Below are 16345 nucleotides of genomic sequence, written 5' to 3' on the forward strand. Positions count from 1 at the left end.
GCAGTTGGCTAAATAATAACTAAACCCTCTTACTTGAAGACAGCTCTTAAAGTGACAGCAGTATTGTAATTAGTTTATTTTTCTTATTTAATCGCTGAATGTTTACTTGTCTTCAGTGAGCTTGAGGCTTTATTTTGGTGATACTGACACTGGTGACAAGAATGATAAAACTTCTATGGTATCAAATTTTTTTTATATCATATAGATCTTAATTAAAGTAAAAACAACTAAATTGTGATGTATATTGCTACCGTGAAATAAAATTACTCATATTTGTCATATAGGATCTTGGTCATATAGTCCTCCCCTAGGCATTATAATTTTTTTCGGATATAATTGATTTATTTTCATTCAAGTCATGTTTCTTCTTTTTAGCAATCAGAGTGGGCGATGCCAGATTCCATTCCATAAAATACAATTTTAATACCATGTCAAATCAGCACTCAAAGGACCAATGGTATTTACACTTGTCCCTTTATTTATTTTCTCTGATCAGACCGTTATCTGATTTGTTAAAACTGTTCCATTTACTCTTGGCCTCATAATTGTGTCTCGCATCACCGAAAGCAACAGCCATGCCCTGCGTTTTATTTATCATCAGCTGATTTCAGGATCAAAAACTGCAAAAGCTGAGAAAGCATCAACAGCACTGCTGAGAGAATTTAGAGTTCACCACTTTTAATAAAGAAGACTACATTTTGAGCTTCAGGAAGTGATGCTGAACAGTAGTTTTCATTTGTAGCAGTTTGTGCAGGTGCTTGATGAAGAGAGATGCTTATCACTTGTAAATTGTATGTGGCTCCAACAATCAGATGTGTTTACACTTGTCTAGTTGTGTCTGGAAAGCATCTAAAATCATCTCCTGAAGTGGTTTGTGTGAATAGACTACAATCTGCATTAAGTGGCCAAGTGTAAATAAGTCTAAACAGTCATGCTCTAATCTCAATGGACGTGTCTTCACTAGGTTTGATGTCATTGGTTCCCGCATGTTACATGACTGATCACCTTCAATAGCAGTTTTTTTTTGGAACAGAAATATTTTGTAACATTATACATGTCATTACTGTCACTTATGATCAATTTAATTTGTCCATGCTCAATAAAAGCATTAATTTCTTTAAAACTCTTACTGACCAAACTACTGACAACTGTTTTTTAATATCTCTGAATATTTTCTACATATTCAGAATAATTTCTCATTTTCATTATAATTGCACACGACATTATTCCTGTGGAAGACAAAATGGAGAAGTAAAAGAATAATTTTAGAACAAACTGAGCTAATACTAAGTCAACGATAAGAATGTCCCAAATGATTTCTGAGAGGCATTACTATTATTACATGGTTTACAGCCCTAACAGACATCCAAGAGAACTGCATGAATAAGAGGATTATACTGTAAAAAATGGATATCAGAGAGATACATTTCCAAGGGCATTCTGCATTTTGCTCTTGTATCCCGTTTACTGCCAAAAGCCTCAGGGAGATGCGTAGAGAGTTAGCGCTCCCAGACGTCTCTTGTAAACAAAGCTATCAGTTCTCAGCAACCAGACTGAGGCATAGAAACTGGCTAAACATGCTGTAAGATCGATATTAAACCATGACAGAGGAAAGACTCAGCTCAACATGCAAAATTTATTAAAAGATTCATTTTCAACATTTCTGATAATAGTATTAATAGTATCATAATAGTAGTATCATGTGACACTGAAAAATGGATTACCATATTTTCCGCACTATAAGTCACACTTTTTTTTCATAGTTTGGCTTATTTATCAAAATTAATTTGACATGAACCAAGAGAAATGAACCAAGAGAAAACATTACCATCTACAGCCGTGAGAGGGCGCTCAATGCTGCTCAGTGCTCCAGTAGTCTACACTGAGCAACATAGAGCGCCCTCTCACGGCTGTAGACAGTAATGTTTTCTCTTGGTTCTTGAGTCTAAATAAATACGACTTATAGTCCAGTGCGACTTATAGTCCGAAAAATACGGTAATGACTGTTGAAAAATCACATTTGCATCACAGGAATAAATTCCATTTAAAAATATATTAAAATAGAAACAGCTATTGTAAATTATAATAATATTTCACAATACTACTGTTTTCTATCTAATAAATACAGCCTTGGTGAGCATAAGAGACTTCTTTCAAAAAATATTTAAAAAATCTTACAAACACCAAACTTTTGAACGGTAGCACATGCCAGCAATTGTTACAAATTTACTTGTTAAATAATGTCAGATTGTAAGATTTAGGTCTCAAAGACAGAATTGTCATAGGATTCTAATTTTAAATAACATTTCAGTGTCACAAACAGCAAAAATACTGCTCAAGCTTCATCCTTTTCTGTACACATACTGATCACAATATACACCTTCAACATGTTTCACATTATCACAGTCCATTCTATTCCATCAGTTTAGAAAATGGTAATAAAATATGTAAAGAACTTGATAATGTCAGATAACTTTGATAGAAAGGTATGTAATGAAATTGGTTGAATAGCTGTAAACTTTTAAATGTAAGCACACAATTAGAGAATACCAATTTAGGTCAACCAATTACCAATGCCCAATTTTATTCAGTCTGTGGTGTAAAAAGCATGCATTCACGATTAAAGAAAACACTTGAGCAAAACATAGTGAGTTCAAAGTGTCTGAATAAATTTTGGTCCAAAATTTTACTGGTAGTCCATTGTATGAAAATTGTTTGAGTATAAAATGTCATACATTTTGATATCCACATTTACATAAATAAACTTTTAAACTTTTAAATGTCCTTTACCCACTTGTATAAGGTGACAACTGCTTTCAACAATCAAATTCACTCATTTATAATTCATCTTTTTAGATTTTATCTACACAGTACAGAGACAAACTGAACAACTACTTTTAACACGGTGATATAATTACCACAATTAGCATCACAACTCAACTGACACTCTCTTTTGGATGCTGACAGCTCATCTTTGAGGTACTTGCAGTGAAAGCAAAATCGCAGAGATGGAGGTACATGTCTTGTCTCATTTGCCAATTTTGATATGGTCTGTCTCGCTCTGTAAAAATTGCTTCCACCTGAGCCCTTCGGTGTAGAGGCAGCATATATATTACGGTGGAGAGAGACTACAGCAGCTTACACAAAATACTTAGAAACAAAAGAGTTGTTTATTAAAAAAATGGACTAATTTGGTTAATTCACAAATTGCTAATTTGGTCAAACATAGCTAATGCTATTAACGGTGTAAGTACCCAGTTTAAATTCTACCATCTTTGCACTTATTTTCAGATACAGTTTTTTTTAGTCAATCCCTCTGGAGTCAAAGAAACCTTATATCATGACTCCGCTGACTGGCCGATGGCACCACACGAACAAGCTCAATCCTAAACCCTACACTAGCGATGACAAGCCTGAGCTGTGACACATAAACATCTGCCGTTAGTGTCTCCATTATTTGAAAATCTTCAGTTGCAACTCGGTGACATTAGCTGGAGGTTTTTAACACTTGTAGCTTTCACACAGAGAAGAGGATCAGATGCGTTTCGAATATTCACACGGTTTCAGAGTCCCTCGAGACGTCTGCTGTCTATTTAACATGAGTGAACGAGCGTGTCACTTCTCACCAGCCTAATGCCACGAAGTCATTGTTCATGACTTCTCATCTGCTCCCTGGTGCCTGGTTAAAGTCCCAGAGGGTTACAATCTGTACCTGAACATTAACAATAACAATCTGTTCAAGCACACATAAAGCAAAAAGGGGAACCTGAAGAAAGACTTTAAGAAGAAAAAGGACGAGGAAGAGGTAGAGAAAAAACTAATATAAAAAAGAAAGAAGGGATGGTACAAAAAGTACAGTTCCCTCTTTCAAGCCCTGTATTAATAAAAACGGCATTAAATGCATGAGTGAGTTCAAGCTGCAGTTGGAAACCACACCTATCTCTTCACAGCATCTACAGGCTTAGACTGCATCAGAGCGGGACCTTTAGATTAATCTATGAACAGCAATTTGGGTTGCCCTGTATTCTGATACTCGCTATGGAAGGTGAGTTTTTGTGTGTGTATATGAAATAAGAATGTATATGCATGATATAGAATATCCTCACATTATCACTGCTTTTGTCAGTTGCAGTGAAAAGGTAACAATATGTTCTCTTTGAACAAAATAAAGCCTTTCACAAACATTCAAAATACACACACAGCCAAAACTAATTAAAAGAAGAATCAGAATAAAGGATGCATGTTATATCAGTGTGCAATGTGGGTTGCTGGCCAATATTGTATAATTTTTTACTTATTGGCTGATATTCAACCATCTATTACTCACTTAAGTTACTCTCTAAAAGCACAGATAATTTTGTTATTGTTGCAAAATTAATAATTTTTCACACAGTACATTTAACTGTTGTGATGCTTAAAGGAACACTACACTTTTTTGAAAATAGGCTCATTCTCCAACTCCCCTAGAGTTAAACAGTTGAGTTTTACCATTTTCTAATCCATTCAGCCGATCTCCAGGTCTGGCGGTAACACTTTTAGCTTAGCTTAGCTTTGCATAGATCATTGAATCTGATTAGACCGTTAGCATCTCGCTCAAAATTGACCAAATAGTTTCTTCTGTAGTTACATCGTGTACTAAGACCGACGGAAAATTAAAAATTGCAATTTTGTAGGCCGATATAGCTAGGAGCTATACTCTCATTACGGCGTAATAATCAAGGAACTTTGCTGCCGTACCATGTGTGCAGCAGGCACAGTGATAGTCCCCAGCAACTCTGCTATAGCTACAACTACACAAACTAACTGAGGACTATAGCTGCACACATGGTACGGGAGCAAAGTTTCTTGATTATTACACTTATTATGTCTTAGTACACTATGTAACTACAGAAGAGTCAAGTTTTAAATAGGAAAAATATAGAAACTTTTTGGTCATTTTTGAGCGAAATGCTAATGGTCTAATCAGATTCAATAATCTATGCTAAACTACAGCTAAAGTACTTCCGCCAGACCCGGAGAGCGGTTGAATGGATTAGAAAACGGTAAAACACAATTTTATTATAAAAAAGTGGAGTGTTGCTTTAAATTCATTTAAAATTGGTGTAGAAACAATTTTCCCTCAGAAATTCATAGTAAATTTCACAATTACAAAGAAATGGCAACATGAAAGCAAAAAAAATTACATTGTATGTTATTTTGTATTTTCTTGTAAACATACATACTACAATCGTTGTTTTAATTACCACTTCCAAAAAACAATTTTTACAGTGTAGTTTATTCTGAATTTATTTAGACAAAATCTAGAATTTTAGTATCATCCATTTATCAGATTTCAACCAACCTGAAACAAAACAAAAAAAACATTAGATTATTGATTTCAGCCTGAATTTTAATATCAGTGCATCCCTAATCAGAGTTCCTGTAAAAGTGAATAAACCTATACAGCAATGACTGGAATGACGTTAATAGAATCAACAACTTTCTTGTATGTGCTCCATTTCTTGTCTCAACATTTATCTTGCTTGTTTACATCTACACAGAATTTTTTTTTCAGTTCCCCAGGAGACCTAAGTGACAATAACTCTGCGATAGTTCTCCACAGTCACTTCCTTGTGGGAACAATGGTTACAGGGTGGAAAGGAAACACATTTGCTCACGAAAGGAACTATACACAGCATCCCTGGTCCTATGAAGAGCTTGAGACTGATTTGAACTCAGTGTGACTTTCTTGTTCTTTATTGATTTTTTTTTTTTATTGTTTTGAAAATCAGTCTTGGTCACTGAGGAAAAAAAGCAGACACAATGTACATAACACCTACTGTAGATCAACGTTTTGGGTCCATCTGTTTAAATATACAAGGAGATTTAGTTCTCCAACAAGCCTCATATATCTGTCAAAATGTCATCTGCCATATTTCTATAGATTTTAATGACATTCTGAATATTTATAAAAGTAAAGAGTATCATAATGGTGCCTATACTGATTTATACTCCATTGTATTCCAAATGTAATCATAACCTCAAACTATAACTTTACTATGCAAGCTTAAACTCATACAGATTCCTCGCCCACTGTTTATGTCCTTACAAACTAATTTATGAGTCAGCTGACCAGATTGTGGCCTACTTACATACTGTTTTTGAAAAATGTATTAGTAGTATTTTTAGGTCAACATTCAAAGTTAATGAAGTAGGCTGCAGAATATGTGCTGGTGATCAAATATGATTATTTTTGTGCACCCTTTCATATCAAAATTCTAAAGTGGATTGTGATGTTTTCCATTGGCTTGAATTGTTTGAAAAAAGAATGGTCTCCGGAATCAGATTGTTCTGCCCACATTCAATATCATATAATTAGGTCTTAAACACTAAAATGGCTTGACAAGTTAACGTATTCCCATAGCCATTGAATCTAAAATACTGCAGTGCAGAAATGGTAAATTGCTAAAACAGCAATTGAGACACTCCCTCTATGAACACACGGAATCAGGTAAACACAATCCCTGCTTAATATCAGCTTACTAATCATGGCAAAGCTGATATAAAAATAAATAAGGGTCATGAAGGTGTTACTGATTAATACTGATTAGTTTCTATATGTGTGTCTGTCTTTGTGTGTCCACAGTGGTTTTCACTAATCTTTGGATTGAATTAATTGCACATTTCTGCAATTAAAAACACTCAGTAAACTAACAGCAAGAACAGAACACACAATGCTAGTCAGGCATACTGATTCTAATAAATATTCAGGAACCACAAATGTTCGCCGAGTAAACTTTTAACATCAACATACTTAAAAAAGAGTGATATACTACTGACATATATATCTGAAATTGCCTCAAGAAGATAAATGCTGCAAAGAGGCTAATTTCAGCTGGGAATGCTAGCAAGTCACGTGATATTGCAATTACGTGCAGTCTTCCTCTTGCGCTGTGAATTTATGGTAAGCAGATATGCCTACCATAAACTATTTTAATGAGGAAACATCCGCATCCGTAAGTATTTGTACATTATACTCTAATACACACTCTTAACTACAGCCCACATGGGATGAATGCTTGAAGCAGTGCTAAATTAGATCAAAGTGAATGGAAGAGATGAATGTGTGTGTGAATATACGGATTCAGATTTTATGTGTGTGGGTCAAGTTTTGCCTATAAAGAGAGTACATTTTTTATTTTGGGAAGCAGCCAACTGTCCCATGAGGTAAACAGCTTGACCGTTCAAACGTTTGGGGTCAGTGTACTCTTTTAAATAAATTAATATTTGTATTCAGGAAGGACACATTAAACTGATCAAAACTGACAGTAAAGATACTAATAAAATTACAAAAGAATAAATGCTGTTAATTCGTACCTTATTCATTGAGTCCTGAAAATGCTCAAAGATTCATTAGATATAAAATTAAAATCAGAATTTGACTCTATTTCAATAATGTGTTCTGGAAAGACTTTGTCCTGATTCTGCCATGTACAACAGATTTCCTGAATAAGGAAATTTTAATATGCAAAACAAAATCTATGTGACTGATACAAGAAATGAGGAGAGGAAGCATCTCTAAAAATTTTTGTATCTCTCCTCTCTTAGATCACCTTAGCTCATTTGATCTTTTCTTTCTTGTTATTGTACACCAGTATAGCTCTCACTTATAATGTATATGAAACTGCTCTGGTTTTTCCCAGAAGGCCCTGTGATGTACCTCTTTGTAGAGCCACCCTCTCCTCCTCTTTACCCAGTCAGGATGCCCTCTCACCCTTTCAACAGCACGGCAACTCCTGGACCTCATGCCCATGACATTCTAGTGTTACCTGGAAATGTCCCAGCATGCTCGCTTTCTGTTTGCCAGTTATCCAAGGCCACTTGCAGACATCACCTCATAAGGAGTATTTGTTGCCTCAGGTTTGGTTAAAGAGGTCACATCATGAGGAACCAAATCTTGTCAGAAAAAACTAAGAATTTAATGTACTTTGAAAACAAATTTTAACTTTCAAATCAGACTCGTTATTAAAACAAAAAAAAAGTTCAAAAACTTTTTCCACAGCATCAGAAACCCAAAACATAATTTGCATTTACACATCAACAATCAATAAATTTTCAGATAATTGGCCCACAGAATCACAGCTATAACTAAGGTTAATAATAAGTATATTAGATACTACTAAACTGAAAAAAAGGTGAAATAAAATATGTGAAATCCAAACTTTCTGTCTGTATGTGGCACCTGCTGTTCTACATGTGCTTCTGAGAATCCCAACATGAGGAAAGAGCTGTTGAACTTTATTTTTCACAGGGTTTCTGACTGTTACAATCTGTCCTAAACAGTTTGAACAGCACATTTCATCACAGAATGATTTGTAAATCTGTCACTTTGCAAAACGACTGTTGTTGAAGGATGGAGCCATTCAATCTCTATCTGACCCAAACCTACAGCTTGTGGCAGAAAGCGTTATTATTAGTATTTATACGTAGCTCTTTATTATTTAAAAAAGGTTATTAAATTGTAAAGGAGGACAACACTAATGTTTATCTCTTGTAATGTAATTTAGTACTATTAGAAAACCACACTGGGAAGCAAGTTGCAAGACATAATTGTGATATACATAGTAATGACCAACCCTATGCAACTTGATCCATCTCCAATTATGATAAAAAACTTTTGGATGGAATTTTGACTGGCCAGAGTTTTTCCAAAGACGACTTCATCTAGCCTCAATAGCCTCATTGCCTTGACTAAAAGTGGTTGTATAATCAAGGGCCGTATAGCTTAGGACCACTGCCAGTCTTTCATTGCTCTCTCTCTCTCTATCTCAGTTTAGGCCTTTGTTTCCCTCTCTAGAGAGAGAAATCCAACCCACACAACATGCTGGATAGAGAAAGTAGCTGTGTGTGTGTAGCTCTTCTAAATATAAGCATTTCATTCAGAGTCTACACCAATCCCACTTTCCTCTTAACCACGCTGCAGAACAGAACACCTAAAGGGTTTGCTGTCTGACATCCCGTAATGCCATGCTAACATGCGGCAGCGGAGGAAAACGCTCACTGGAGTTTAAATGTAAATGCGACCGTCACATTAGCAGCAGGAACTTTAGTTATGACAGTGCAAATCTGCAGCTCTCCAGAGAGGCTTACCATCAACACTTACACAAACAACACTAATAGGCCACACAAATACAGCAACACAACATATTTTGACACAAAGACGCACTTAATATATGACTTTAATTGCAATGATAACACAATATCAAACAAAGCTGCAACTGTAAACAATTACTAGAGCTTTTCTCATGATTAAGGATTTATAATTTTATAAAGCATTTTCGCAATTACTTTTAACCAAATTGTCGTACAGGCATTTTTATATATTGTATGAAGTCAGTTCTCTTCAAATTATAATGCAAGGCAAATATAATGGCTTTTTAAAGTTTGTCTATCGCTCAGTATGGCTTCTGTAGTTAGTGTTATGTCACTATAAGACAGCTATGATTTATCTGTTGAGAAGCCAACATATGACAATTTATGACCTGGTCATCATTATTTAATCATTCTTGGAGAATACACACTACATATGTCTATAGCCAGACAGTCAATGTAGCTCAATGGCCACAAACAGCTTGAAATCTTCTTAAAGTGGTCTTGTTAATCAGCTGCCAAAGAAGCTCAGGTAAAGCACACCAAAGGTGACAGAGTGTGTGTGGGTGTGTGTGTCTGTCTACAGCGCAGGAGGGCAAGATTTAGAGCAGCTACAAGCCCTGCAGTGCTTGAGCACATCCAGACAGGAGTGTATCAGCAGCAGTGTATCAGGGTACTCAGGATCAGCATTTAAACTACATAAAATGCATCATCCAACTTTAATACCACATTCGCAGATTAACTGAATTTTTTTTTTTTTTACAGATTTACTGGTTTGCAGATTACAGAAATACAGTTCATTACTTATAGAAGTCTTCCGTATATATATATATATATATATATATATATATATATATATATATATATATATATATATATATATATTAAGAGTAAAACATGGAACAAAAAATGCATTCATACACAATTCTAAAACTAAAAATATTCTTGAGCAAATACAATTCCCAAACGTCTTTAGAAAAAAGTATTACTTTTCATATTAATATTAACTATATTGTATTCATATTTTATTTTTCAAATATAACCATGATTCCACCATGATTCTGAAAAAAAAAAACTAAAACTGACAACTAAACAAAATAACATGTAATTTACTAGTTTCTAGAAAAAAGGCTGCAGTCTATTTATATAAAACTATATTCAAGGAACTGATAGAAAAGTTAAACAAATGAGTCATAACTCATAACTTCATGACTTGCTCATAAAGACTAAACTTGTTTAATTCCTGAATGAATCAACATTTTCTGAACGAATCTCATTTTAAGTTACTTGTCTCCACCTACTGGCATTAACTTATACCACCTTTATTTGAAGCATCCTCACTTCCGAAAAGATGACAGCAGGGTTCATATCCGAACTATAAACTTTTTATTACAGTACTTCTGTGATTATTTTAATGTTTGTAACACAGAAATAACAATACAAAAGACTTTGTAAAGATGTTTCATATGTCAACTGCTTTCTCTGGATCAGTGGCAGCACTAGGGATGGGATGGTATGAAAATTTAATATCACGATTATAGTGACTAAAATTATCACGATTATCAATATTATCACGGTTTTGTTGAAACGAGATTAAAGTGTTCAAAAATAGTTGATGCTCACACTGAAAACATTTCAGCAAGTTTTATATTTAATAATCAACAAACAACTAATAAAACAAGCAACTCTATGCACTTAATTTAAAGAAAGATTAAATTCTGTGGCATTTCCTTCCTTACAATGAAAAGTGTAGAAGCATAGAAAAGCATAGAAAAGTCACTGACTCGCCATTCCTTCTCGAAAAAAAAAACAAAAAAACATTGTGCGCTGCGCTTGCGTCAGACTGTTGCTGGCTGGACATGATTTAATAGAGAGTTATTAAAACCGCGATAATCAAACACAGTTTTAATGATAATTCATTTTTAAACGATATTACTAACCTTCAGCACATTTTATCACGGTTATCGATAAAACCGGTTATCGTCCCATCCCTAGGCAGCACGAATGCAGATTTGAATGTCACAGTGTGATTCAAGGCTTAAATTGACACAGATAGCTGAATCTTGTCAATCTTGGGTGATTGAATTTGTTATTTATTTAAATATCTGGCTATTTATTAAATATCCAAAAATACAGGCTATGACAGTAAACATATGACGTGACAATATATGGTTTAGCTGTGCTCTCCAAGCCATCTCTGGAATGAGCGTGCACAAATATGCAATACTTAAAAACAGCAACCAACCAATCGATCAATAAAAATGCACTAAAATTGACTTATATCCAATATGCTACTGATAAGACCTCAACACTTCAAGAAACAGCCAAAACTCAACACAAGTCTATCATGCATATTTTACTTGGCAGGTTTTTTATTTTTTTTATAAAGAATATTACTTGAATAATATTAGGATTTCAGCTTATTTTGATAAGGCTGACAGCTGTGCACTGGGCTTACTGGAGCTCATGAGCCTCATGTTGGCTTGAAGATGCCCCAGGAAATCCAGTGACATGTGCCAGACCCAGGAGCACCACAGTCATGCTTGAGTCATGAGAACACGTGAGCGCTACAGCAAGACAAATAACACACTCCAAACATCTCCAGCTTCCTCCTCAAACATCAATAATACTCGCTGCATTCAAATACAGTATGTGCAAGATATTTCACAGCAGCTCATAAAATACCAATCATATCCTGGGACACAGCTGCTTTACAGTGCATTTTTAATGTAAGGATATGGTTTATAAAATAAATATATTTTTTAAAATATCCCTCTATTCTCTTCTAATGGATTTATGTTCAAGTCACAAGTTGCCCATCAGAAATGAACAAATTATAAGTAATGACTGCTCATTGCTTTTTTTAAGCCACCTCTAAAAATAACAGCACCAGTCTTTAAATAGAACTCCTTTGAGGAGTTTTAGACATGAATATGTAAGTCAGGGCTTGTTTAGTGGAGTCAAGGAGGAGAAAGAATGGAGGTCAAGCAGAGTGAGATAACTGGGGTAAGGAAAGAGAGCAACAGAGAGGAGAAAGTGCAATTTCTCATTCCCTTTCAGCCTCAGTGTGGCGTAACGGTCTCTAGAGATGCAGAGGAGCAAAGGGGAGCATAGCAAGCTGGCAGCCACAGATATGCCACTCAGGGTGCCATCTGCGATCAACACTGGTGCTCCATCCTTCAGCAGCCCTGCTGGCACAGATCTGAACCCATTCAATGTGGCAGACATGGATACCAGACTTATGGTGTTAAATGATAGTGACTATTTAATATTAAATAACAACTCTCAAAATCTCTCAACATTCACCTACATACTGGCATGAAAATATGTATAATAGTTCTGGTTATCCTGTGCTTAAACAAGGATCTGTTAAGATTCACTAAAGCACTGCACTTCTCTCAGAAAGCATTGGATACCCGCACCTCATTTAACACTACAGCATTCAGACATATGTAGGCCAATGGGAGAAACTCAAACACACTCACTAGGATACAGTAATGTTGCCCTGGCAACTGCTTCCACTGCATATGTCTTCCTCAGATGGACTGAGTCAGTTCATCACCTGGATTGCTAGTTTTGGGTTCTGTTGTATATTCTGAGATGGACCGTGAGGGTGTTCATATTACTATAGCTTTCTAACAGGAATTATAATTGATTACTTATACACTAAATGTCCATCAAAGGTTGCTCACCAAGGCTATATATTTAATTAAAAATAAATACTTCACTTAAACTACTTCAATATATTTTGAAATGTAATGTTTCCTGTAATGGCAAAGCTGAATTTTCAGCAGCCATTACTCAAGATTTTAGTGTCACATGACCCATCAGAAATCATCATACTATGCTGATTTGGCGCTCAAACATTTCTCATTATAATTAATAAAAACAGTTGTACTGCTTAATATTTTTGTGGAAACAGTGATGCATTTTTTCAGGATTCTTGGATTAATAAAAAGTTAAAAGTGGTAATTCAAAATGGATTTTAAAATAGATTTGTAACATTATCATGACTTTTGATCAAATTAATGCATCCTTGTTGAATAAATTATTCAAATAAAAAGAAATTAAACTTACTGACTCAAAACTTTGAATGGTAGTGCATGTTATAAAAATACTTATATCCTATCCCTACTGATTATGCAAATACAACCAATTAAAAGTAATCCATTCAGTGGTTATATAAAACATTAGTTTTGAGCATCCTGTCTCAACCAATGGTGCGATTTTAGAGAATGAACATCTGTTTGTGGAACCAGTGGCAGACGAAGGAATATTTGAAAAATCTGTGCAAAGATTGCTAGTGTTGATGCTAGTGTTGCAGAAATCATACACTTCATACACACAGAGGGAGACAAAGGGTGGCAGTCAGGACAGCCAGGTCAGTGTCTGAGAACAAAAAGAGCTCCTAAGTGCTCTCTAATATATTTCCTGGCAATATACTTCTGTGAAACTAGAGACCTTCAAACTGAGCAATTAATAGGCTATTACCGAACCAGCGTCCCCCAGCATGCTTTGATCTTACGAGTAGTTTCGTAGGTTTAAAGACACTTTTCTTTTGAAGGAGACGGGTTTTCAACACACACCAGTGTCCTTACTTTCACTTGTCAAAGTCCATTCAGATTTAAGGATCAAAGGATTTGAGCACATCTGACCAGCCTGCTTAAAGCAGTTCGCGGAAAACAGCCTGAAAAATACACGCTATGAAATGACTTCCAGGACTGGCACAAACATATGTAGTTCCAGAGAACAAATCAAGCAGAATCTGAGTTGTCTGTCACAGCTGTCTTTTTCTTGCAAATCAAACGCAGTGGGATGAATTATCATACTGGAGGCCTTGTCAGAGAGCTTTTATCATTCTAATTAATTTGTTGAAAGGATACAGCTGTGGTTATTTTTATTTGAGCATGAAGGAGAAAAAAAAGAGTGAGAAAACAAAACAAAACCCTGTCAGTGACGCATACGTTCAGATGATGAACACACGGATGATTTAGACCTACTGCTAGAGGGGGATCATCACTAGATGAGAAACGAGCAAGCTGCAGAAAAACGAAGGATAACCATTGGAAACTGAAGAGTACATACATAGCAGAATGTATAAGATGACAAGTACAACAGCTCAATATCAGCTGTTCCATACCTCGAACCTAGAGGACCACCAATAGTACACATTTTTGGATGTCTACCTAATCGAACATTTGATGCAACTCAGCTCTTTAAAGTTCTCCACAATCTGAAATGGTTGTGTACAGTTGGGATACCTCCAGGAACCGGGTTATATCCACCTGTGGCAGGCTGGAAAATACAAGAACAGCAACATATGGCATTCCAGATTAGCGTTTTAGCTCATTAGGGCAGTGACTCACAGGGGCACAATCTTAATCTCAAGATTTACCAAATAATGACGAACACAGAGGAGGTGGAGAATACAACAGACCGACTGTATTCAACCCCTCACACCTTCTTACCCACCACTGAGACATCACAGGTGGCACCACTCACACCTGAAGCATCTACCGCTCATGATATGGTAGATGCAGTTAAAAAAATTGCAATTGGGGTAGCCTATATAAAATAAATCCATTCAAATTATTATTCAAGAGGGGGGAAATCTGAGATTTGAGGTTTCTTGTGGTGCTCAGAATTTCAAGAACATCACAAGACTGAGCTCACCTTCAGGAAACGGGTTGGGTTGAACCACATAGAGAAAAGCGTGCATCATGTTAAATAAAATCCCAATGCCCCCAGGCTCGTAATAGGCGACAGTATCGTAAACTCCGGAAGGGACGGAGCCGAGATCCAAAGTTGTCCTCGCTGGAGCAGCAGGAGTAGCGGACTGTCTGTCCTGGAGTTCCCCGGACGTCAAGCCCCAGCACAGAAAAATCAGTCCCGTTTTCCACAGCATGGTTAGTTCTGGTGCAGAAGCAATTCCAGGTGATAGAAGTGGAGGAAATTCTGGGTTTACTATGAGGGACAGTTTCGGTGATTTCTCAAGTTCTGCTGTCCGGAGAGCGATTCATGTTGATCATGGTCTCCTCGCGGCGAGCGACTCCTGCAGGTTCACGGTGCGGCCGGTCAGTCAGATGCCCCGTGATAATAACGCGGCAGATTAGCGTGAGCCACTGAGGTGTAGGTGCTGTGTGCGTGCGCATCCCCTCCCCGTGTGTTAACGGTCTCCTCTCCGGAGCTTCGCTCGGTGCTCCGCCTGTCGGCTACAGATAAGAGACGAAGTGTTTTAAGATAGGCTGTCCTCAAACATGCACTTTACCACTTCTAGACAAAGTGACTGCTTTTAAACACCTTTCATTTTTAGTTCAAAAGTGTAATATTTGATAGGCTAACAAAAAATTTTTTTTTTTCAAACAAAGTAAGTGTAATCGCTATTTATACCATTCCCCAGTTTTAACTTTTTTTTTTCTTTTGGGCACAGGATTTCATACATTTAATAAATAAATTATTAGAAAAAATAATACAATATTAATTTTTAAATTAATAAATGTTGTGGTTTTAGATGATTTATCTTACTTGAAAGAATTTATATCAAAATGCTCTAATGCCCAACAACAACAACAACGGCAGTGTTATATTTTGATGCACGGTTTCTCATTTTTTCCTTGGTAAACCGCTGAACCAAAATGGCATTGTGGACAACCATCACTTAGCTTTACTACTGCAGAAGATCTTAGGCTATTTTGGTTTTGAGCATTAACACGCATTAACAAGGTTTTATTACTTTGACCATTCATTATAAAATAAAAACGTTTACCTGGTGGATTGAACAGGTGGAACATCACTGACAAACCATTATGAAGTTAGAACATCAGAAGAATACAAGTTCCTGTCAAACAAACACAGTCCTACTTGCAAAATATTAGCTACCTCTAAAATGATATGGAAATTGACAGGGTTGATAAAAATATTGTTCAAGCCCTAAAATCAGATTTTTATTTATAGGAATATTGGTAAAATCAGTCTCCACAGTCATAAGGTGCAGTAGGGGGTAATATGTGGGAGATGCTGTTGCATAAGCAACACACATGGAGGATTTTCATTTCAAACTTCTGGATTCTATCTACTCGTTCAGCTTTTCATGTAGCCAATAAGTTCACCCACTGAGTGGGCTCACATCTCTTACAACATGACTCATTTTTTTCTGATTTTATTAAGACATCAAAGGCATTAAAATAAACAAGCACACAAAGTACTTTGTGTATTT

At 35.9% G+C, this 16345-nt stretch overlaps 1 protein-coding gene across 1 annotated transcript in view; it reads right to left on the reverse strand.

The window, feature by feature from the left end:
* LOC132109314 (prominin-1-A-like) overlaps positions 1-15301 on the reverse strand; it is a 47095-nt gene extending 31794 nt beyond the window's left edge. The window contains exon 1 of the mRNA XM_059515322.1: positions 14803-15301. Within this exon, the coding sequence (XP_059371305.1) occupies positions 14803-15034 (232 nt within the window). The 5' untranslated portion in view covers positions 15035-15301. The remainder of the gene's footprint in view (positions 1-14802) is intronic.
* Positions 15302-16345: the final 1044 nt, after the last annotated feature.

Source organism: Carassius carassius, chromosome 29 (assembly GCF_963082965.1).
Source record: "Carassius carassius chromosome 29, fCarCar2.1, whole genome shotgun sequence".
Lineage (NCBI taxonomy): Eukaryota > Metazoa > Chordata > Actinopteri > Cypriniformes > Cyprinidae > Carassius > Carassius carassius.